Source organism: Tachypleus tridentatus, chromosome 6, assembly GCF_004210375.1.
Source record: "Tachypleus tridentatus isolate NWPU-2018 chromosome 6, ASM421037v1, whole genome shotgun sequence".
In the NCBI taxonomy this organism is placed as follows: domain Eukaryota; kingdom Metazoa; phylum Arthropoda; class Merostomata; order Xiphosura; family Limulidae; genus Tachypleus; species Tachypleus tridentatus.
The window spans coordinates 10021885-10049600 of NC_134830.1; the positions used below are offsets into that span (position 1 = coordinate 10021885).

Below are 27716 nucleotides of genomic sequence, written 5' to 3' on the forward strand. Positions count from 1 at the left end.
ACAAAAATGTCCACTACTAGCTTGTCAGGAGACCTGTTAACGCTTGAAAAAAACAGCATGTATGTTATAAACCAATGTTAAAAAAAGCCAAGACACAACCATACTACCCCAGAATGTATACAAACACTTTCACAATACTTATTAGTGTATTATTATAAAGATTGTTGTAATGCTAAAATAAATCTTTGTCCTGCAGTTAATTAGAAGTTTTATATTCTCTTATAACTGCAACAAATCAACACTGAATATTCTAAATTTGGAAATAATTTACATTTTATTAGAACTTGCTAAATACAACTGTCATAGAAGTTCAAAAATGTAGAATTGAAAAAAAAAAAGTTTCATTTTCATGAGAGTTAGTTCAAATAACCTCAAAACCTGGGTATTTAGACTTGAGTGGGAGGAGAAGTCCTGAAACATAATCTCATTTCCAGAGCTTTTTAATTGACATGTTCTTTTCAGAATCCTTCTGCATGACCTGCAAAAAGTCAAAATAAACATTTTAAAAACAGCCTTAACATTCACTTAATTTGATCTTGTATTCCAAAATAGATAATGCATAAATAAAGTTATAATTAGACTATTAACAATGTAGCACATACCAAAGAACCAAACTGTGCTTAATTTAGTGATGTTAACTTATATATCAGCACATTGGCTGTTTTTACACAAATACATCATTATTTATTTTAATGATGTTGCAAATTTAAATTATAAGTGAAAACTCAACAGTTTGAGTGATAAATCGATCTTCATAAATTAAGGTCTACAAAAATATGATATGCATCTCCCTGATGTCAAATATTGTAAATATACACCCCTCTAACAAGTAGAAACTTGCAATTACAAAATGTTTGAAAGCAAAGAAAACTTGTGTCAACCACATAATGTCCACCATATCCTGTGCTGACAAGGCCTTCTGTCCAATACCAGGACTGATCAAGCTGACTGGAGTAAGACACACACAATAGTGATCGAGGTGCCATATTATAATCACTTTTAATGAACAACTGTTACAGTGTGAGCTGGATTAAATAAGTGAACTGTAATTATTATCCTTTTAAGTCATTTAGAAATCAAATTTTAGGGTAAGAATTAATAATAATTTTATTCTAGGATAACCAGATTAAGAACTATAAACATCTATTTACCAGCCAAGAAAACAGTTTCACTTGGAGTAGAAATTACAATCGCAATAAATATAACAAGGAAGCTACATGTATATCCTGTCAAGTTTAAACTGTTACTTAGGTACAGATACAGTTAAAATCTTATCAGAAGCATATGAACTATAAGTAGAAGTTAAGTCACAAATAAAGTTACTGACTTAATTAATTTATTAAATGTAAAACTGTAAAATTAATTACTTATATGAACTTATGTTTGCAGAGTATTTTTGAGATTTTTTTGCAGAAAAAATAATGAATAATTTAGTGATAAAATAAACATCAAGTGCTTCATGCATTAATCCATTTGATACCTACAGACTACATGTAAAACCTTTTACCTTATTCTATACTCAAAGAGACAAGACAGGATCTTGTAATTTTATATACTTCTACTATTGTAATGGAACTGAACATAATGAGATAATCATATACAACTTTGTATAGCTGAATTTATATGAAAATGATAAAATAAAATTCAGTTGAACAAGATAATCTCAAACAAATATGTATATCCCTGAGTTTATATAAATACAAAAAGAAAATCAAATAAAGGAGGTAACCATATATTAATCCCAAATTTATATATTATACATCAGTTTCTAGTGTTTAAAAAATTGAAATTAATATGATAACCATACACCAGTCTCTAGGTTTATGTAACAATGACATCACAAAGACATTCACTCTGATGGTATGATCATACAAGTATTTAGCTCTCAATTCATATGTACATAACACTATAAAGAAATTGGAAGTGGAAGGATAACCCTACATGAATATCTAATCCTGAGTTCATATAAACACACTACCTTAAAGAGGTAATGAAATACCAATCTCCTAGTTTATATAACTGGATTAAAAAAGAAATTTAAACAAAATATTCATATAGTAGTCTTTAACTCTGAGTTATGAACACAATATCACTATAATGGAGCAATATTGTGGTCATCTGTATATTTATCAAGCTATATGACTAAAATAATAAATACAATTGCACTACCTATAGTGCTAAAATACAAGATCTTAATGTCAGGAGTGGTAATTGAGGCTCATAAGATATAATTCCATCTACTGAATGGAACCACGAACAAAAATCCATAAAAACTTTACACTTTGGTTTGTGTAATAACCATTTCTTTATGACAGGACACAATTTTACCTATTCTCTTCACAACCTTCACTAGGGCTGCATGCAAGGGTTTGATTATATCTTCATTGATGAAATGTTTAAAATACTACAAAAACTGGAGTTCTTTAAAAACATATTCCATTTTTCAATAAAGGGAAGTATTTTTAACATAGAGAAACATTACAGTTTGACGTGTCAAAATCTTGATCTCTGTACGTTGAATCAGCATGATCCAAACACTTTTCTAATGCATTAGTTACCAGAAAAATTCTTGTTAGTAAATGTTCACTTTTTTCTTTCACAATTTCTTACAATGAAGAATGCTACATTACCAATTACCAGCACAAACAGCTAATCTGTCAGACATTTACAGCTGCTCAGAAAGAGACACTTAAAAGAAATTATATTATCACACACCAGTATCTACTTCTAATTTTACATAAACACACTAGTTTAAAGTATTTCAAACTATTAAACTAAAGATACAACAATTTCCTAGTTTACATAACGATCATAAATTAGATCTGGGCAGTTAGAGATACTTGCAAATCAATTAACATGTACACTCAACACTCCATTCATCTCATACAAACAGTTGTACGGTAACTTCATACTTTTTTCAACGTTTGTGTAATTTGTATTTATCTTCCTGTTTTAGTTCATATTTTCTTGTTTTAATTTTTTGTTAGTTTTGGAACAGTAGTAACCAGAACAAACTAATTTCATGACAATCAGTTTAATTGAAAGGGTGATTAATCAATTGTCGCAATAATCAAAAACAATCATAATAACAACTAATTTCTATTAGTTGCTTATTTTTGTGTTTCAATAATCAAAAATAGTAATTTTGATTAATCAGTTTATGAGACAGTAACTGGTGTATTCAGTGGTCACTGGTAATCAGATGTATTGATTAATTCACTTAGCTCTGAAGGAAATACAATCTAATGACAATCATACATATTTAACTCAGACTATCATTTACCTATCTCCAACTCTGAGTTTATATAAAAACTATATCATAAAGCAATTCAATCTAATGACATAAGCATACATAAAAATTTAATTTTGAATTTATGTATATGCATGAAACTATAAAGAAAGTTAAACTAACATGATAACTGTAAATCAGTCTCTAACTCTGATTTTGTACAAACATGATGCCAAAGAGAAAAGCTAATGAGACAATCATACACCGGTATCTAAGTCCAGATTTACATAAACAAGATATCATAAAGAAATTCGAAATAACATGATAATCCCCACACAAAATGTATCCAACTTTAATATGCTATTTGAATGAAATTTGAATAAACAAAATAATCATACCTCAATCTCTGATTTTATACAAAAAATATATCATAAAGCAATCAGATCTAAAGAGTTAATTAAGAGTTAAATATATGTTTTTATGTAAACATAATACAATAAAGAAATAATCCTAAACCAAATTTTATCTTTTAAATTTTTATAATTATAAACTTAATCAAGTGAAAAATCATACACCAATATGATACCAAAAAGGAATTCAAGCTAATGAGTTAATCACATATCCATATTTAAGCATGATACTATAAGGAAATTAAGACCAATGAAATAATACATAACTCTCCCAGTTTATATAATAAACAAGGTATCACAAAAAAAAATTCAAACTACCCATATACACCAACCTTCAATTTTATACAGGGTATTCAGAAAGTCACTGTGCAGTTTTGTATATGTCAATAAATATATTAGTGCACAGTGACTTTCCGAACACCCTGTATAAATATACCATAAAGAAATTTAAAGTTATGATGTATTATAGATGAATTTCTAAATAAAGAGTTGGTAATAACAAACACACTATAAATAAATTCAACTTCACAAGACAATCCCCACACGTCAGTTTGTATAAACAGAATACAACGACACATTCATCATATTTACATTATAACAGACAAATCTGAGTTTATATGAATGTCACATCATAAAAACTTTGAACTAATAAGATAATACTTTATCCTCAAATTTAGATAAATTATAAAAGTTTGTTTTTTTTAATTTTGGGCAAAGCTACACAAGGGCTATCAGTGCTAGCCATCCCTAATTTAGCAGTGTAAGACTAGAGAGAAGGCAGCTAGTCATCTCCACCCACCATCAACTGTTGGGCTACTCTTTTACCAACAAATAATGGGATTGACTGTGACATTATAATGCCCCTACGACTGAAAGGGCGAGCATGTTTGGTGCGACTGGGAATCAAACCTGCGACCCACAGATTACAAGTTGAACACCTTAACCCACCTGGCCATGCTGGGCCAAATTATAATGGAATTTCAACTCGTAGGCTACAATATATAACCCCATTTTCTGACTCATTCATCATAATTTATTTATTAAACTAAAAAACAAATTCCTTCTTACCTTAGCAACAGCCATTTCAAAGTCTTCCTGTGTGACATGAACTCTACGTTCTCTGAGTGCATACATTCCTGCTTCAGTACAAACTCCCTTCACTTCAGCTCCAGATGCACCAGGCATAGTCTCAGCTATTTTCCTTAGATTTATACCTCTTGTCAAGTTCATTTTACGTGAGTGAATTTTTAAGATATCAAGTCGAGCCTATTGGGAAGGGGAGATTTTTTTAATAACCTCTTTGAAGATATATAAAAATAACTTAGAAAAACTAACAAAATCTTCAAATTACTTTCATGTTTTCATGATTTTTAAACTCATTATTTCATTAAATTATTTTAACGTCATATTCTAAATAACCAAAAAAAGACAAAAATATGCAAATTCAGAATTACAAAATAATCTCACTTCATATTAAGATGTTTTATACCAATAAATGTGTGTCATATAAAAGTTAAGAGCTTTAAGAAAGTTTCTGTCTGCACTAAAGAATCAAGTCCCAAATTCTTGTAATACTTTAAATCAATTTGTTCACCAACTAAAGTGTAGCTACATATTTGTGCATCCAAATGTTCTACATTACAGATTCTAACATTTTTATTTTACATAATTTCACATCCTTATTAAAACTGCTTCTATTAGAACTTACTCATGATGGAACTTGTAAATTCTGAAAAGTCCAATTCAAAAAATGATGTTTCTGTTTATTATTACTGTTTGTCTCCTTCCTAAAAACCTGTTGCAAGTGTCTTAACACAGCTGTGTAGCAATTACCTTTTACACTTATTTCAAACACTGTAAAATGAGATCCATCCCAACTTTCAAACCACAAACCATAATATGAATATCTTCCTCAGCTTACTTCTCTCTTATTATCTTTAATTTTCAAAAGATAAAATTTTATACTGAATGAAAAAGTGATCCAAATGAGAAACTGGAAAACAACATACCACAGAACAAATACTATCACCTAATTAGTCTCATTAACTACCTCAAGGTTAAAACTACCTCTTCTCTTATATGGATCTTCAGAAACACTGTATACAAATATATAGATGTAATTTCACAGTACAAGTCGTTAGTTATGCCTTATTTGGAGTACTGTGTTCAGCTTGGCCTCCTTACCTTAAGGCAGACACTGAAGTGTTAGAAGCAGTTGGATGGAAAGGTTGTCATACAACATTGGACTTCCTTAAACTATTTTCTTTTCAAAAAAGAAATTATAGGGGAATTGATTGAGATGTTTAAGATTGTTAAGTAAAGAGACAGTGTTAATGCATTATCTTTTTCAATTAGTGGCAGGACTAATGAACATCTATATTTTAGCAGGGTGGGAGTTACCTTCAACTAAGGCAGTTCTATCTGATAGTGTGTTTGACCTTCAGAATGGGTTACCTTTAGATGTAGTGGACACAGTAAAGTTAAAAAAAGTTGTAAAGGAATAACCGGTAAACACTCAAAAAATAAGGGTGGCTCGAAGTTCTTATTATTGAGGTTTCGTCTAGTGAGATGGAATGACCTAGATAAACCAACAGATTCTTAAATTTTATATATAAAATAACCATAAATTTTAACCCACAAACACGCTGCATATTTTAAAAGGATCCTGGGGTACAAGCTACAATGTGGGATTATGAAATGTATCCTAGGTTTTGGAGGTGACTATTAAAGTAGGACCCACATTACAGTGGGGACACACGGTCTATCAGTCTTAATCTCCAATTCACTTGTCTCCCATAAGAAGATTAGAAATTAGGAGAGTGAGATGCAGGTGCTCAAGCCCACAACGTCCCACGTCTATATCACGCTTCACTTCCTGCAGTTAAAATAAGGTCATTTAAGAGAGTGGCACTACTTTATGTGGATGTACCACATTGAGCCACATATAAAAGCATGACAGTCACAGTAATCTTAGTATACTGATATGGTTCAGAGTTGTTTTAATTAGTGCCTCTACCACACTTGGGACAGGTATGCAAACTTCAAGATGCAAGTTTTAACTTACCTATCCCCAAATGGTAGTACCTTATTTTCCTTATTTTTTATTTGTTGTTTTTCTTTCATTCTTTTATGTTTATTTTTTTCTTACTTTAACTTGGGAGAGCATTCACCATTCCACAACTGTCTGCAGGCAGTGGAAGGTGATACAGATGTGGGATGTTGTGGGCTTGAGCACCCACATCTGGCTCTCCTGATTTCTAATCTTCCCATGTGAGACCAGCAAATTGGAGGTTAAGACTGATAGATGGTGTATCCCCACTACAATGTGGATCCAACTTCCACAGTCACCTCCAAAACCTAGTGCACATTTTATAATCCCACATAGTAGCTTGTACCCTAGGATCCTTTTAAAGATATGCAGCATATTTTGTTTAATTTTAATGTTTTGTTTATGGCTTAAAAAACTATGATTATAATTAATCAGAGGTTTGGATTTGCTGTTTTGAATGCAGTCCTTCCTCATGATTTTGTTCACTTATTTAACTACATTTAAATGTATTTATTTAATTTCACTATATATATATATATATATATCAATTCACATCTTCCATTTAAAGGAGAAACTAATGAACAACTAGATTTACAATTATTTAAAAATAATGGTACAAAATAATTTAACACTTGCTACAGGCTTGGTTGAACAGGCTGAGTTTGTGACACAAAACTGATCTTTAGTTTCCACAATGTAACTTTCACTGTGTTTTGTGTATCCTCAAATTTTTGCAAGCTTTCAGTAAGCATAAAAAGATTTTTGTAGACAAAAAATAAGAATTTTTAATGAAGTATTTTTGCTAAACATTTTTCTACAGACAGTTCTAAGTATAACATGATTTTCATGTTAAGATTAAAATTACCATTTTTCCATTTGGTAACTGTCATGTATCATTTTTATTGTCTCTGAGACCTCCTAAATAAATTTCAAATATTTTTTTCAATAAATTTTATCAGTTATTTTCTCTATCCTCACAAGGTTGGTCAATTTCACCAGTTGAACTGTGTTTAACTAATAATCCCACTACAGAAGTTATAAATCAAATGGCAAACATAGCTCACATTACTCTACTATATTATATAACACATTGGTTACTTACAAGCCTACCTTATGAAAAACAATAATTTTTTTCTTTATTTTACCTAATATAACCTAAAAAGATTCTAATTTTTGCATTTCAACTACTTTTATAATGTTAATTAAAGAAAAAATATGAAATACAATACTGACCTTTCTTCTGTTGATTAAACTTAACCTTACCATCTTTGTTCTGATGGTTCTATTGCACTAAATAATTTTTATATAATTAAATAATCAACCAAAGAACATTGAATAATAACAGATATAAACAATGCCCTGTAACTGTTATAAAATTTCTGGCTTTCTAACGGGTTTGGTAAGAGTTGTTAAAAATTCTGCTATGCTCATTGACAAATTTCTCATGGGAAAACATTAGAACTGGAAGCAGAATAGACAACTCTCTAAATGAAAAACAACATCATATGATAAATCATTTAATTTATTAAAACCCTGTCTTTCTATTGGTTATAAATGATAGAATATTAAACACCAGAGTGAACAGCTGGTAATTTGTAAAAGAGAAGTCAGCGTGGCAAGAAATGTCCGATTTTCTAGCTCATGGCTCCAAATAAGATTGAAGGCTATAAAGGTTATAAAAATTAAGTTTTGCCTGAGTAATACAATTACAGCAATGAGTAACTTATGTTACATTACATATTTCATGAAGGAATGGTAAATAAATTAGAGAAGGAAAATATCACAATTCTTATACTATGGGAAATTGATTGAGGATTTGTTTTAATATTACCTTATAAAAATTAAGAACTTGAAATTTATATATATAGCACTAAAATTAGATTATTAGCTACATTTTTATGTCTAGTATATCTGTAAATCATGATAATAAAGCAGTGTTTTGGTTTTAGTTTTGTGCAAGGCTACATAAGGGCTATCTGCACTAGCCATCCCTAATTTAGCAGTATAAGATGAAAGGGAAAGCAACTAATCATCACCACCCACCACCAACTCTTGGGCTACTTTTTTACCAATGAATAGTGGGATTGACCGTCAAGTTCTAATGCCCCCATGGCTGAAAGGGTGGTCATGTTTAGTGTGATGGGGGTTTGAACCCGTGACCCATAAAGTAGCATAATTAAATTTTCAATGCAAGCAAGTAAAACCTTGTGAGGAGCAGAAAAATATTTAATATAATCAAAGAGGAACATCTTACCTCTTCAATTTAATATAATCACCTGTGTCAAAGAGGAACATCTTACCTCTTCAATTTAATATAATCATATGTGACAAAGAGGAACATCTTACCTCTTCATTAGGAGGATAATCATGTGTGACAGAGGAACATCTTACCTCTTCATTAGGAGGAGGAAATTCTATTTTCCTGTCAATTCTACCAGGCCTCAATAGTGCAGGGTCTAAAATATCAATTCTATTTGTTGCCATAATGACCTATAACAAACAAAAGTAGAAACTGGCAATTACTGATATGTCTCAAACAGACAAAAATTCACTACAACATTCAAATAGTTTATTTTATTTTTTCGCAGAATTAATGAAATAAAAACCACTGCGATACATCAGCTAACAACTCACCTTCAGGAATAGAAATAGCACTATTAGAGTAAAAAGTATTGAATTTAATTATAATGACTGTATTCTGTGAGTAACAAATTTCATCAGCCTTTGGCTTTTACAGATCAGGAAGTATTGTTAAGAAGTAAAACAAAGAGAGGAATAATTAACAGTGATATCTTGATACGGAATGTGGATATAACAATAATTAACAGTGATATCTTGATACGGAATGTGGATATAACAATAACTAACAGTGATATCTTGATACAGAATGTGGATATAACAATAACTAACAGTGATATCTTGATACGGAATGTGGATATAACAATAATTAACAGTGATATCTTGATACGGAATGTGGATATAACAATAATTAACAGTGATATCTTGATACGAAATGTGGATATAACAATAATTAACAGTGATATCTTGATACGGAATGTGGATATAACAATAATTAACAGTGATATCTTGATACGGAATGTGGATATAACAATAATTAACAGTGATATCTTGATACAGAATGTGGATGGAACAATAATTAACAGTGATATCTTGATACGGAATGTGGATGGAACAATAATTAACAGTTATATCTTGATACGGAATGTGGATATAACAATAATTAACAGTGATATCTTGATACGGAATGTGGATATAACAATAATTAACAGGGATATCTTGATACGGAATGTGGATATAACAATAATTAACAGGGATATCTTGATACGGAATGTGGATATAACAATAATTAACAGGGATATCTTGATACGTAATGTGGATATAACAATAATTAACAGTGATATCTTGATACGGAATGTGGATATAACAATAATTAACAGTGATATCTTGATACGGAATGTGGATATAACAATAATTAACAGTGATATCTTGATAAGGAATGTGGATATAACAATAATTAACAGTGATATCTTGATACGGAATGTGGATATAACAACAATTAACAGTGATATCTTGATACGGAATGTGGATATAACAATAATTAACAGTGATATCTTGATAAGGAATGTGGATATAACAATAATTAACAGTGATATCTTGATAAGGAATGTGAATAGAATAGTACGTGGGGGTAAATAAGGAGAAAATAATCATATTATGCTACCTAAAGGTACGAGTGAAAAATAAAACTGAAAGAGCAGGAGATAAAATAAAGGAGACTAGTAGAGATGCAGATTTGTGATGTAAGTCGAGGCTAATGATGTGGGGAGAGGTAAGCCAGATGAAATAATATAAGTACAAGGGGTTGATAGGCATTTAAAGTAGAAGACCATAACTGAATTTCATCAGGGATATTGCTCAGAATTAACTGTGGGCATGATGTTACAATTAGGTTGATCGGGCTAAATGTTAGGCTTAAGCAAGTATGTAAGGATGAGCAGATTGGCTGATTGGACATGAAGGAACAGTTCAGTGAAGGGAGGTTTTTGGAGTGGATGGTTTACATTTAAGTAGATAGGGACTGGCTTATTTACTAAGACTATTAACTTAGCTATAAAGGAAATTTTAAACCAGGACTAGACAGTGGTGAAGGCCAGAAAAAAATAAATGTATAAAGAACAAGAAGAAAAGAAAAGTTTAGCATAAGAAATGAGTACAGAAGTAGTTATAAGGGTTAACTGTTATTGTAATGCTAGAAGGAAAAGGAACAAAATAGGTTAATTTAAAGCAGTAGTAGTAATGAAGGATTTTGATATAATGGGAACAACTGAAATGTGATTAAATAAAGATGATTTTGATGACAGATCTGTCTTTTAAATATGGGATTAAAGGTTATTTAACAAAGTAGTAATGAGAAGGGGAGGGGCAGCTTCATGTGTGAAATGTTACATCCTGTAAGATGGTTGGTAAGGGTATTATAAACTTTAATTAAAGTAGAAAACAACATATTGGCCTTCTTATGTCATCTTCATGGTGACCTGAGAAGGCTGAAACGTTGTTCTGTGTTTTGTTTTAATTAAAGTTTTTAATACCTAACCAGTCATCTTTAGAATACATTCTCAATATTTTCTTAAGGCTTGATTAAAAATTGCACTGGTATACACCTCGGCTGAAGCACTAACGTACAACAGCCAAATGATCATATGAAACAAATTTTTCATAAGTTCTCATTGTATCTTTTTTGAAAACAAAAATAATTAAAGATATTCTTGTTCATGCAAAAGTGAATTACACTCTACCACAAAATGATTGTTATCCATGTAATAATATAGTTGTCTAGCCTGCACGTTCATAAAAACTAAAGACTTTTTCCAAAAAATATAATAAAAAATGTTAAAGTTACTAAAGAAATTATCTGATCAACATTATTTACCTTCTATACTGTAACAATCGTGAGCACAAGTTATAATTTCCATTTCAGAAAGTTACAAGTTTTGTATTTTCACGTGTTGTGTGGATCCTTTATTTTACCCCTAATCTTTCTCAATATTTATTTATGATAATACTTTTTATTTGTTTTTATCTATTTATGATTTTAATCAATCTACACATCACATTATTTAACTTTAACAATTCTCAGTATATAAAGTGTCTGAAAACCCTGGAACTACAGACACTTCAACAAATTGTACAGAATATGTTCTGTTCTTTAATTCAAAATGAATTGTACAGAATATGTTCTGTCCTTTAATTCAAAATGAATTGTACAGAATATGTTGTTCTTTAATTCAAAATGAATTGTACAGAATACGTTCTGTTCTTTAATTCAAAATGAATTGTACAGAATACGTTCCGTCCTTTAATTCAAAATGAATTGTACAGAATACGTTCTGTCCTTTAATTCAAAATGAATTGTACAGAATACGTTCTGTCCTTTAATTCAAAATGAATTGTACAGAATACGTTCCGTCCTTTAATTCAAAATGAATTGTACAGAATACGTTCTGTCCTTTAATTCAAAATGAATTGTACAGAATACGTTCTGTCCTTTAATTCAAAATGAATTGTACAGAATACGTTCTGTCCTTTAATTTAAAATGAATTGTAGAGAATACGTTCTGTCCTTTAATTCAAAATGAATTGTACAGAATACATTCTGTCCTTTAATTCAAAATGAATTGTACAGAATATGTTCTGTCCTTTAATTCAAAATGAATTGTACAGAATATGTTCTGCCCTTTAATTCAAAATGAATTGTACAGAATATGTTCTGTCCTTTAATTCAAAATGAATTGTACAGAATACGTTCCGTCCTTTAATTCAAAATGAATTGTACAGAATACGTTCTGTCCTTTAATTCAAAATGAATTGTACAGAATACGTTCTGTCCTTTAATTTAAAATGAATTGTACAGAATACGTTCTGTCCTTTAATTTAAAATGAATTGTACAGAATACGTTCTGTCCTTTAATTCAAAATGAATTGTACAGAATACGTTCTGTCCTTTAATTCAAAATGAATTGTACAGAATATGTTCTGTCCTTTAATTCAAAATGAATTGTACAGAATATGTTCTGCCCTTTAATTCAAAATGAATTGTACAGAATATGTTCTGTCCTTTAATTCAAAATGAATTGTACAGAATATGTTCTGTCCTTTAATTCAAAATGAATTGTACAGAATATGTTATGTCCTTTAATTCAAAATGAATTGTACAGAATATGTTCTGTCCTTTAATTCAAAATGAATTGTACAGAATATGTTCTGTCCTTTAATTCAAAATGAATTGTACAGAATATGTTCTGTTCTTTAATTCAAAATGAATTGTACAGAATATGTTCTGTCCTTTAATTCAAAATGAATTGTACAGAATATGTTCTGTCCTTTAATTCAAAATGAATTGTACAGAATATGTTCTGTCCTTTAATTCAACATGAATTGTACAGAATATGTTCTGTCCTTTAATTCGACATGAATTTTGATTAAAGCAGGAAGAACTTCACCTCCTCATGCTTTGATAGTGCCTTACTCAGTCACACATCAAGAAAATCATCCATGATTCTAGACTTTTCAAACACCCTGTAGTTTTTCTTGACATTTTTTTTTCCTTTTTTAAAACAAAAACTGACTTTTTTTTAATTTCTAACATCCAAGTTTCCTGTCATATTGCACAACAGAAACGAGTTACACGTGCAACAACTGACTAGAAATTAATCAAAACATTTCTGGGCTGTTATAAAAGTCTGCATTACTTAGTCATCCATAATTTACACCTGGTGAATAAAGGTCTGCATTTTGAAAGCACACTGATTGAAGGACTTCTTATTTATAACATTCATACAATCCTCAAAGTTCAAAAGGTAATCCTAACTCCTTGTAAAGTTGTAGTGTTTGCCATCAGCTATATAGTCTTTATTGTGTATTTGAAATGTTGTTCCTGTTTATAATTACGGCCATACAGTTTACTTCTTACCAAATTCATAAATTACATCAATGTTAAAACATATATATATTTATCTGCTTCAACCAAGTTATAAATTATTACAGTATTCTGCAGCTTTTGTTCACTTCTTCATGCTCAGAGCATATGGGTAAGCCATGTTTACAAACTGTTAAACATTTTCTATAGATTCATAGAGGTTAAACAATAATTAACAAAGACTCTTTGAGTCAACCATACAATGTAAAGTATTCCATATCTATTGGTTCCTCAACTCTCTTGCAAGGAACCTAACAGAGTCTGCTGAAGGAAAAACCAAAAAGAACTAGAAGACATACAATGATTTTCCCTTTTGGTAAATGGATAATTTTCCTATTAGACTTTGGCTGAGGGCATGATGTTACCATAACATGATTTATATAAAGATCTTTGCAAAGCCATCATTTAATGAGAACTGCGAGGACAAGCAACAGGAGATTTTCATTAAACATTGCATATATCACAGAAGACAGATGTCAAAATGCATCAGATTCAAAACTTACTGTATATATCACAGAAGACAGATGTCAAAATGCATCAGATTCAAAACTTACTGTATATATCACAGAAGACAGATGTTTAAATGCATCAGATTCAAAACTTACTGTATATATCACAGAAGACAGATGTCAAAATGCATCAGATTCAAAACTTTCTGTATATATCACAGAAGACAGATGTCAAAATGCATCAGATTCAAAACTTTCTGTATATATCACAGAAGACAGATGTCAAAATGCATCAGATTCAAAACTTACTGTATATATCACAGAAGACAGATGTCAAAATGCATCAGATTCAAAACTTACTGTATATATCACAGAAGACAGATGTCAAAATGCATCAGATTCAAAACTTACTGTATATATCACAGAAGACAGATGTCAAAATGCATCAGATTCAAAACTTACTGTATATATCACAGAAGACAGATGTCAAAATGCATCAGATTCAAAACTTACTGTATATATCACAGAAGACAGATGTCAAAATGCATCAGATTCAAAACTTACTGTATATATCACAGAAGACAGATGTCAAAATGCATCAGATTCAAAACTTACTGTATATATCACAGAAGACAGATGTCAAAATGCATCAGATTCAAAACTTACTGTATATATCACAGAAGACAGATGTCAAAATGCATCAGATTCAAAACTTACTGTATATATCACAGAAGACAGATGTCAAAATGCATCAGATTCAAAACTTACTGTATATATCACAGAAGACAGATGTCAAAATGCATCAGATTCAAAACTTACTGTATATATCACAGAAGACAGATGTCAAAATGCATCAGATTCAAAACTTACTGTATATATCACAGAAGACAGATGTCAAAATGCATCAGATTCAAAACTTACTGTATATATCACAGAAGACAGATGTCAAAATGCATCAGATTCAAAACTTACTGTATATATCACAGAAGACATGTCAAAATGCATCAGATTCAAAACTTACTGTATATATCACAGAAGACAGATGTCAAAATGCATCAGATTCAAAACTTACTGTATATATCACAGAAGACAGATGTCAAAATGCATCAGATTCAAAACTTACTGTATATATCACAGAAGACAGATGTCAAAATGCATCAGATTCAAAACTTACTGTATATATCACAGAAGACAGATGTCAAAATGCATCAGATTCAAAACTTTCTGGCAAATGTAAAGTACCAAAATATTCAATATGTTACCATAGCAACAACAGTGGATGCAATCACAGCAGTGTAATAGATGCAGAGAAAGAAAGCACTAAAAGTGCCAGAGAAAATGTTCCATTAGCTCTTTCAAACATGTTAAATAAATTAATCAAAGCATGCCTACTTGCAGACCAAGTAGGTTTCCAGAATCGTCTGGAGACACGGACAACCAATGAGGAAGCAGGCGTTTGTTGTTTTGCTTGCTGAAACTAAGAGAATCAACTGTGAGAATCAAAGCTAACATTTTCCTAAACTGAAAATGTATTTTCAGTAATACTTGCCTCTGCTATTTTTCAATCTCCAGGGTTTCCACTCTTTGTTCATCTAAGCACTGAGAACACTTGCTTCAGTCATTTATATTCAGCTTTAGTGCCTTAAGCAAATTCTAATTTGCAGATTTTTCCAATGATTCCAATGTGCTCTCTATCTAACTACTGTATACAAGTATCCTGATACTGTTATCACTTTTTCATAATAGAAATTGGCTTTTAGTAAGGAGATAGGTGGAAGAGTGTCAGTGTAAGTATTACTGAAATATTATTTCTGTTTAAAAAATATGTTAACTTCTAAAACATACTTACCATTTGTTGTCAACATAGCTATAATCCCACAGTTAGAAGGTCAAAGACCTGGTGCAGGCATGATCCATATAGCAAACATCTGCACAAAACAGAAATGTACCAAGACTAAAAATGGAACAACAAAGGTGGAACATCATGAGTAATCATCAGCATAGGCCAGTCCCAATCAGACAGTTGAGATTCCACAACTCAGGATTGGAATTAGAGGGTTGTGGTATCTAAATCCCACATTGGTGGTTAGGGTATTGGACCACAATGTTATATATATACTTTGATTGAATCCCAACTTTGAAGTAAAAATGTATTCTCAAGACAGCAGGTGTGGGTATTAAAACTTTAAGATAAAGTGCAGAACAATGTTTCATCTTTCTTAGGTCATCTTCAGGACAAAACTTTGTTCCGTACTTTATTTTAATTAAAGTTTTAACACTCATACCAGCCATCTTGAGAATACATGAATCCAAACCTATAGCCATACTGATGTATTTTGAACCTCTAGAAGCATAAGAAATGAAGCAACACCAAAGAGGACAAACTTTCTCCTTTCCTTGAAAAGTTCAAAAGTCAACATTTCAAGCTTGGAATGAATAGAACTCATCCAGTCTGGAATTATGAATATTCGTCCTCACATGACAACCAAGTGGACAAGGAGGATTCTGTTTGCCCCTGGAATTATGAAAAGGAAGCTGAACCTGTGCTAAGCAAAAGACCTAGGATGGGACCACTTGATGTTAGGAATTATGAGGAGACAGTGGACTACCTTCCATAAACAATATACTAGAGCACCACTGATCAAAGAATTATGAAAAGAAAGTTGAACCTGTACTCAAAAAAAGATTTAGGAATGGAACCACCTGATGTCAAGAATTATGAAAAGATAGTGGACCACATTCCATAAACAATGTACTACAGCATCATTGATAAAAAAGAAAGGTCTTGCACTCATCAACCAGATAGGTTCATGTTACATCTGAATTGAAATTACAATGTGCCACTCCTACTGAAATCTGCAGAAAAACACATCCAGGGACCCTAGTAGAAGAGTCCAAAACTTCACTCTCTTCTCCAAGAGTGGAAGAACACACTCAAACACTCTGGAGGAAAAGCTTCTGTCCATCACCCCAACAACTGAAAGCTAGAGATAGCAAAGACTCCTAAGCTCCACTAGTAAGAGTATGGGGTGGATCCTGAGGAACAAAGCTTTGGAAATTGTGCAATATGTGAACCAAGTTTCTTACATTTTTTTAAAAGCAAGCTGATCCTGACTTATTCATCCTGAAGATTGACAGAGATGGACTGAATCCCCCCTTTCGTTTTACTCATGATTTTCCATCAACCATGGTCCATAAGATAATGCCATCTGGATAGATGCCTAGATGCTATTATAGAAAACCCCTGTTTCAACACAGTCTGTTACAACCTGTAATAATTATAGTGAAAATGATTGATAGTGTGGAATTGAAAAGAGAAAAAATACCTGCGTGGGCAACACTTGCCTCAGTGCAGGATCCAGTGAAAGATAAAGGAGCCCCTAGAAATACAAGAGCAAATCACTAAGGAAAATATCACTGGTTAATGTCCAACAGGTATGGTCAAAATAGTTACAGGGAGGTAATTCAAAACCATCAGCAGAGAAAACTGTCAGTTCATGTAAATAATGAAATACAAAAGTACTAGGAAGAGTCCACCAAACCTCATTAATGCCTTCCAGAGGGGTAATTCATCAAGGTGGTTTATGACATTGAGAAAAATCTGCTGAGATATGACATGCAAAACATTCCTCTCCTGTAATGATAATTTGTGAATTTATATACCATCAGTATGGTTTATTTTTTAATTAAGCAATGTATAAATATAAACAAAAATATGTACATAACTTTAAAAATGCCAACAATGTTCAGAGTCACAACATTGATATTGAATAAGTATAACACTCTACTGATAGAAACCCATGCTGAACACATTGTCGAGAAACTGATTACATTATCAGAATGAGGAGCTTATATGCAGTACCTGGATAAGAGGTGCCCTGAAGTTGCCAGAGAAAGTTGCAAAATAGAATTTCTTTAAGACATTCAAGTGAGGTATAAGAGATTGGAGCAAGAATTCTCAAGAAATAACTACTGTGTCAACAGATGACATGCATTATTTGGAAACCAGATTTTTAGCACTATAAACCCTCAAACTCATCAGATTTACGACTGAGCAGACAGGGGGGGCAAAACAGTGAAAGTGGTCAGTGCTGGGAATATTGTAAACTGGTCACCTTAATCTGTAGAAAAAGCAACAGCAAACAGATATCTCAAGATCTGGATGTACAAAGTTTACAGATTTTATCATCTTATGTCAACACCATTTTGTTACCAAAATTAAACAATTGATTAGGGTGATTCAGATAATTGTTCTTTAATAATAATACTAATGTTGGATAATTGTGATCTTTCTTTTAATAAGATCATGATCATAGTATACTGTATGATAACTGCTGTTTACATCTCCTCACTCAAGAGTAAATGTCAAACATCATTCTCAAGTCTAATTTTTCTCAACCAGAGTTTGACTACGTACACTGGTTGAAAACTTCTTCACATCTTCTCACCCACAGAACAACTGTCAAACTACAATGTTTCCTTTACCCACATTTCAAAGGTTTTATTACATAATTCTCAAAAGAACTTGAAACACTAAAATAATGGATTATGTTATGATAGGCTTAACAAATTTAAACAAACTATAATTAGTTATACTTAGTAAAAACCTGGTGCTTATTGAAAAAATAATAATTTCAGACACTGTGAAAATCTTCAAAAGTTAAACATTTACAAAACTAAGACAATTATACACACACATACACATTACATTATTAATATACCAAATTTATAATTCTTTCTTACCACATTACATAATTAATGCACCAAATTTATAATTCTTTCTTACCACATTACATTATTAATGTACCAAATTTATAATTCTTTCTTACCACATTACATTATTAATGCACCAAATTTATAATTCTTTCTTATCACATTACATTATTAATGCACCAAATTTATAATTCTTTCTTATCACATTACATTATTAATGCACCAAATTTATAATTCTTTCTTACCACATTACATTATTAATACACCAAATTTATAATTCTTTCTTACCACATTACATTATTAATATACCATATTTATAATTCCTTCTTACCACATTACATTATTAATACACCAAATTTATAATTCTTTCTTACCACATTACATTATTAATACACCAAATTTATAATTCTTTCTTACCACATTACATTATTAATGCACCAAATTTATAATTCTTTCTTACCACATTACATTATTAATGCACCAAATTTATAATTCTTTTTCTTACCACATTACATTATTAATGCACCAAATTTATAATTCTTTCTTACCACATTACATTATTAATGCACCAAATTTATAATTCTTTCTTACCACATTACATTATTAATGCACCAAATTTATAATTCTTTCTTACCACATTACATTATTAATGCACCAAATTTATAATTCTTTCTTACCACATTACATTATAAATGCACCAAATTTATAATTCTTTCTTACCACATTGCATTATTAATGCACCAAATTTATAATTCTTTCTTACCACATTACATTATTAATACACCAAATTTATAATTCTTTCTTACCACATTACATTACTAATGCACCAAATTTATAATTCTTTCTTACCACATTACATTATTAACACACCAAATTTATAATTCTTTCTTACCACATTACATTATTAATACACCAAATTTATAATTCTTTCTTACCACATTACATTATTAATACACCAAATTTATAATTTTTTCTTACCACATTACATTATTAATGCACCAAATTTATAATTCTTTCTTACCACATTACATTATTAATGCACCAAATTTATAATTCTTTCTTACCACATTACATTATTAATGCACCAAATTTATAATTCTTTCTTACCACATTACATTATTAATGCACCAAATTTATAATTATTTCTTACCACATTACACTATTAATACACCAAATTTATAATTCTTTCTTACCTTTATGTTTTTGGTGGCTTCAAAGCCATCAAGCTGATTCAAAAGTTCCAACATTGTTCTCTGAACCTCACTATCTCCACCTGACCCAGCCTCAATTCTTGATGATCCAATAGAGTCAATTTCATCCATGAAGATTATAGATGGTGCATGCTCTCTGTAAAAACAAACAAACCATAAAGTATACACACGTAAGCATTAATGGTGAAAGTCAAGAGTGCAATCTTCTTTAAATAAAAACAATCCATCAAGTACACAAATTTACAATATTCATGAAGGTTATAAAAGTACATACTTCCTACTACAATATTCATGAAGGTTATAAAAGTACATACTTCCTACTACAATATTCATGAAGGTTATAAAAGTACATACTTCCTTAATAAGAAATCCATCAAATATAAAAACCTACATCATACATGAATATTACAGTCTAAAGGGAAAAACTCATCATATGCACAAGGTCTACATCATCAAGAAGAATGTGGATGGGATACAATCCATAAATCAACCACCAAATACTACAAACCTTAGATTAACCCTTTTGGTGTGATTGGCGACCACAGTCAACTTGAAGGCTTAGCGCGACAGGCGACCTTCATTTATTCCTGTTACTCTAATGTATTGAATTTAACATATATAGTATTGGGTACAATCACTGAATATTTCAGGGACTTTTTTTGAGTTATTGCCAAGATATCATGCTTTTAGTACTGGTACCGTAATTAGTTGAAGTATCAAACATATATATTCAGCACCGTGCCAAACATTAAAAATTGTTATTCAGTGCTGAAAGGGTTAAACTTAATAATTACATGTATCACTTGTATGGCTTTATAAAAACAAGTGAATGTTTGATAATATTTGTTGACAGGGAAATGTCCAACAGAATGAAAGACAAACGTTTATTAATTTCTTTTATTATTATTCATATTTTATATTCAGAAAGTGGTATCTCTATTAACATATAAATATGAATTTTATCCAGTAAGGGAAAACTTGCTGTGATTAACTTATTTAAACCTAAAGAAAGGAAACAAGTACAATTTCAGAATGTTGGAACGAATGTTTTCAACCTCACATATTTCACAATCTGTCACTAGAAACTTAGCATAACAACTATTAAATGTTTTAGTACTTTACATAAAACATAAAAAAGTATACATAATTACACAGTATCCCATTACACGATGCATAACCAACAACTTGATAGACTTTAACACACGCTTTTTCTACTGACCAGACCCATTCTTTAACTGTAGCTTAATCGTGATTTTTACTATTCTTACACTGTCATAGTAATTTTACAGCATAAATAACTGTAATAATATGAAGATTGTGTTTACAAGTTAGAACAGCCCTCACTGTTGAAAACATGGTTTACATAAAATAACTTACTATTAAAACTAATACAAATATTATCATATATCTTATAAAATATTCTTTTATTTCTTTTTGATTTTATGTTATTTTCAAAATGTTTCAAGCTCATCTGACATCAGTCATCTTCAGAAATGGTATTCCCTCTCCTCCAAATCTTCTACATTAAACTGTCACAAAAGGTTTCACAACATAAGATATACCCCACTATTAATTACTCGATACAAGAAACAAGTAACTAGGAGATACGATTTGACTGTAACCTCAATGCAAGATACAAGTTGAATGAAACCCAACTAAAACTTGATTATAGAAACTAACTGGTACTGCAACCTCATGTAACCTACACAATGTGTTAATCCAAATAGAACTGGACGACAGAAAATATAATATGAAAAACCAATACAACTGTAACCTTAAAGCAAGACGCACATGTGAAACTCAACAATAATCTCAATATGGAACTGAGCAGACTAAAGCTCAGAAACTTACAATCTATACATAGATAGAGCAGAGATTTATAGCAGCTGAAATGTTAGAAAGAAAATAGTAGCAGCTTTCAAATAATATGGTTTAACTTTTCATAACTTTGAAAATTATAAAAACAATGACTGCAAAAGACTATCATAGCAAACAATGTGCAACAAATGTCTTGAAACCAAAGATTTGATGATATGCCCCTCAGACACAAATCTGACATACAAATCAACAAGAAAGAGATATGAAGTCTTTCCTGACCATAACACATGGAAATTACAAATTAATTTAACCCTATCACCACGAACACCATTTACTGCACATCACAAGAACTTTCTGATTTATGTTAAAAATTATATTAATCTACATTTGTTTATGTTATACCAATTAGTATAGCATAAATAATGGTTAATAATCCATATTTTAATATATGAGCTTTAACTTATAAGGCAACACTATAAAATCCTGTATTTCCCCTAGTGTGATATATTTTCTCTAGACATCTTTATCTTCCATCCTTCCAATAAGTATAAAATTCAATATAAATTACTCATCATAAAACTTTCATTGCTGAAACAATCCATAAGTTTCAAATCACTCATTTTCTTGGTTTCAGAGCTGTCAACTAGAAAATTAGACCCCTCCTGTTCATTGCTGAAACAATCCATAAGTTTCAAATCACTCATTTTCTTGGTTTCAGAGCTGTCAACTAGAAAATTAGACCCCTCCTGTTCATTGCTGAAACAATCCATAAGTTTCAAATCACTCATTTTCTTGGTTTCAGAGCTGTCAACTAGAAAATTAGACCCCTCCTGTTCATTGCTGAAACAATCCATAAGTTTCAAATCACTCATTTTCTTGGTTTCAGAGCTGTCAACTAGAAAATTAGACCCCTCCTGTTCATTGCTGAAACAATCCATAAGTTTCAAATCACTCATTTTCTTGGTTTCAGAGATGTCAACTAGAAAATTAGACCCCTCCTGTTCATTGCTGAAACAATCCATAAGTTTCAAATCACTCATTTTCTTGGTTTCAGAGCTGTCAACTAGAAAATTAGACCCCTCCTGTTCATTGCTGAAACAATCCATAAGTTTCAAATCACTCATTTTCTTGGTTTCAGAGCTGTCAACTAGAAAATTAGACCCCTCCTGTTCATTGCTGAAACAATCCATAAGTTTCAAATCACTCATTTTCTTGGTTTCTGTCAACTAGAAAATTAGACCTGTCACATCCTCTCTTTCTTGATTTGTTAATAGGTCTATTTTACATTTTAATTACATATTATCTCAAACCAATAACAAGCTAATGTTTCCATTTATCAAATGACGTATTATGTTGTGTTCTGAACTGAAAACTGTCAATTTCACTGTTAGTACAAGTTTTGTTCCCACAGGAAAGATGACGACTAGCTTGGATGATTTTGTAAGTTACTGTTGACTGGTTAGAAAGTCACAAAAATTGTGATAGTTGGGAGAATTTATCTAATTTTTGCTTGTTATTATTTCATATGCTTTTGGTGCATTATTTTATCAAATAAAAATTATTTAGTGCACTAGTAGCATTAGTATAAAAAAAGTAAGGTTGAGTGCCATTGACAGAAAAAAATATCAGATAAGTTCTTCATTTCTTGTTTTTCATAATTATTCTTTACTTATTATTATGAAAGTAACTATAATATAAAAATAGAGATATTTGTAAGTTAGTTAAGGTTAGATTAGGTCAAATAAATCATAAAAATAATATACAAATGTTTCGTGAGGCACGCACGTGAACAGCTCATGGGTAACATAATTCGACAGCACAACGCGAGATCCACATTCCTCAATCACTAACTTATAACAGTGCAAATAGTAGTTAAACATAACTCAAATAGCAATACAACAATAAAAATTAATTATAAATAAACATACACAGTTACAAGTTTAAAGCTAATTAGTATAAACAAATGTAGTTTTATGTTACAAATTCATGTCATTCTAGAAAGAAAAAAAGGATAATTTTAATTTATTTCTCTGTGTGTGGTTACAAAGTCAGTTGAATCAACCAACCTTGCACAGAGATAGAATAGAGATAATAACAGATGAAATATAAGGTTTCACTGAAAACAAACATATGAAATATATTTAGGAAGCTTTTAGAGTACACAAATCAGAACCAAGTTTTTGAGATGAAGAAAAGTATGTTTAATCTTGCCATGAAAATTATTTTGCATATAGACTATTTAAAACAAATACTCAATACATTCCCATACAAATCTTTTTTTAGTTTATTTAATATATTTCACAAAAATATTTTTTTTTTTGTATGACTTACGATGTTTACCTAAAAACTGCCAAATTTTGTGAAGATATATATACTATATTAGAAGTTAGTGGTTTCAAATCTATAAATACTTTACACAAGTACAAATCAGCTGAGCTCGTGTTGAGAGAGTTTAAAGTCCTTAATCCTTACTATAACAAATAAAATACATGTTACGAGCTGGCCACAACAAACAAATCAATGTAATAATTAATTCAAGTCCCATAATAGCAATATTTATGGTAGAGAAGTTCCGAGTTTAATTATAAAATTGTTTTGACCCCCAGTACCAAGTCATTATCAAGTATGAGTGGCATTCAAAAAGGCATTTTTGACTGTATCTTTTACCTCATTAAACATTAAAACACAATAATAACCTACTTAGTCACAACTAACTAATAAAATAATATAAATCTCTTCCCTAACAAAACAACAAAATAGCATCAAATAATACGTGGCAAAAACAAAATTAAACCCAACATTACAAACAGAAAGTATATTTCTTCCTGAACATAAAAAAATAACAATCTTACTGCCCATAACAAACAAAACTAGAAAAACATCGATCATACTCAGCCCTAAAAAAATATGAAAACACATCCATATCCATCATTACAACCAAACATAGATCACTTTTACAGGACAATTAGGAATAATATTCTACACACTTCAATCAAGTTTCATCAAAATCTGATAATTTTTGACTGAGTTATGGAACAGAAATAGTGTAAAAAATCAGACCCCATTTAACAAACAGAATTTTTGTGACCTTAACCCTCCAAAAACTAATGTCTCATAAGATGTGTCATAGTCTAAATGTGTTCCAATTTTTGCTCAAATCCATTCAGCCATCTTAAAGAAATCTTGCCAACAAACACACGTGCAGAGTTGAAAACATAACCTCTGTCACCCTCAGTGGCAATGACCATAAGAAAAAATTGTAAATCTTACTGGGCTTAACAAAATAATTTAAAATGCTACAGAGATATATTCAAAAAAGAAAGTAACATTAAACCCTTCTCAAGTAGAGTAAACTTAAAATCCCATCTGACAATAAAAAACAAAACAAGTCCTCTGTCTTAAAACTATCAAAAAAAAAATCTTGCATAAACAAAATCCTATTTAGCCATAACAAAACAAAGTCCTTCTTGACCATAGCATGCAAATTAAAATCCCATTTAGCCATAACAAAACATAAAGTCCTTATTGACCATAACATGCAAATTAAAATCCTATTTAGCCATAACAAAACATAAAGTCCTTCTTGACCATAACATACAAATTAAAATCCTATCTAGCCATAAAAACTACACTACTTCCTAATGATAAACAAAATAATTTAATATCCTACCTGGAAATAATAAATGAAACAATATAAGATCTTTAATACTGACTATAACAATATACAAATTCCTACTGGCCTATAACAAACAAAATGACACATTCCTTCCTTACCATAACAAATAAAATTTATGGCCATAACTGGCCATAACAGAGAAAACAAATATAATAAAAAAACTTTCAAATTTTATAACGACAAACATAGGTTGATATATACATGACCTAGCTAGCTTACTACAGTAATACTGTTTTATCACAACAATAAGTATTGAAACAATAATGTCAAAACTACAAAAACTGTGTTTCTTAAGTTTTAAAAATTTTTATCCTACTTTGGCTTAGACTAACATAACTACAGTGATTTGCCAAAGTAGGGATAACATTTTGTTTGAATTTTAACTCTGTCACTGCAACTGGGACACATTTCCCAGTGTAGTCTTGCCATACTACAGTAAGACAAACTGCTACAGCCTTCTCTGGCTCATTGTTTCCCAAATAAATAATTCCTTTGTGAGAAACAAAACAATGCAAAGTGTCTCTTGAACATGCAAACACAATAATGTAAATTCCTATTAGCATATAACAAGCAAGTGAATATGACATCTACCTGGGCCATCAATAACCATAACAAACAAGACACAAAATCCTGTCAAGACACACACACACACAAAATCCTACCTGGCCATAACAAACAAAACACAAAATCCTACCTGGCCATAACAAACAAAACACAAAATCCTACCTGGCCATAACAAACAATTCTCTAACCATTCTTGATCCTTCTCCAATGAACTTCTGCACCAGCTCTGAACCTGAGACACGAATAAATGTACAATCTGTGTGGTGGGCAACAGCACGAGCCAAAAGTGTTTTACCAGTTCCAGGAGGTCCATAAAGTAGTACACCCTAAATTGAAATGTACAGTTTGGTGTGTTATGTACTTAGCTATACACTTATATAAAACAAGTGTTTTACCAGTTCCAGGAGGTCCATAAAGTAGTACACCCTAAATTGAAATGTACAGTTTGGTGTGTTATGTACTTAGCTATACACTTATATAAAGTGTTTTACCAGTTCCAGGAGGTCCATAAAGTAGTACACCCTAAATTGAAATGTACAGTTTGGTGTGTTATGTACTTAGCTATACACTTATATAAAACAAGTGTTTTACCAGTTCCAGGAGGTCCATAAAGTAGTACACCCTAAATTGAAATGTACAGTTTGGTGTGTTATGTACTTAGCTATACACTTATATAAAGTGTTTTACCAGTTCCAGGAGGTCCATAAAGTAGTACACCCTAAATTGAAATGTACAGTTTGGTGTGTTATGTACTTAGCTATACACTTATATAAAACAAGTGTTTTACCAGTTCCAGGAGGTCCATAAAGTAGTACACCTAAATTGAAATGTACAGTTTGGTGTGTTATGTACTTAGCTATACACTTATATAAAGTGTTTTACCAGTTCCAGGAGGTCCATAAAGTAGTACACCCTAAATTGAAATGTACAGTTTGGTGTGTTATGTACTTAGCTATACACTTATATAAAACAAGTGTTTTACCAGTTCCAGGAGGTCCATAAAGTAGTACACCCTAAATTGAAATGTACAGTTTGGTGTGTTATGTACTTAGCTATACACTTATATAAAGTGTTTTACCAGTTCCAGGAGGTCCATAAAGTAGTACACCCTAAATTGAAATGTACAGTTTGGTGTGTTATGTACTTAGCTATACACTTATATAAAACAAGTGTTTTACCAGTTCCAGGAGGTCCATAAAGTAGTACACCCTAAATTGAAATGTACAGTTTGGTGTGTTATGTACTTAGCTATACACTTATATAAAACAAGTGTTTTACCAGTTCCAGGAGGTCCATAAAGTAGTACACCCTAAATTGAAATGTACAGTTTGGTGTGTTATGTACTTAGCTATACACTTATATAAAGTGTTTTACCAGTTCCAGGAGGTCCATAAAGTAGCACACCCTAAATTGAAATGTACAGTTTGGTGTGTTATGTACTTAGCTATACACTTATATAAAACAAGTGTTTTACCAGTTCCAGGAGGTCCATAAAGTAGTACACCCTAAATTGAAATGTACAGTTTGGTGTGTTATGTACTTAGCTATACACTTATATAAAGTGTTTTACCAGTTCCAGGAGGTCCATAAAGTAGCACAC

At 30.9% G+C, this 27716-nt stretch overlaps 2 protein-coding genes across 3 annotated transcripts in view; both read right to left on the minus strand.

The window, feature by feature from the left end:
• LOC143251916 (26S proteasome regulatory subunit 8) overlaps nt 1–27716 on the minus strand; it is a 291595-nt gene that overhangs the window by 223794 nt on the left and 40085 nt on the right. The window lies entirely within an intron of this gene.
• LOC143251917 (26S proteasome regulatory subunit 8-like) lies at nt 256–26225 on the minus strand. Its single transcript, XM_076503283.1, has 5 exons — nt 26215–26225; nt 20041–20194; nt 9080–9178; nt 4708–4905; nt 256–478 (listed from the first exon to the last, which is right to left on the minus strand). Exons 1-5 carry the CDS (start codon nt 26220–26222, stop codon nt 425–427), a joined length of 513 nt encoding a protein of 170 aa, XP_076359398.1. The 5' UTR covers nt 26223–26225; the 3' UTR covers nt 256–424.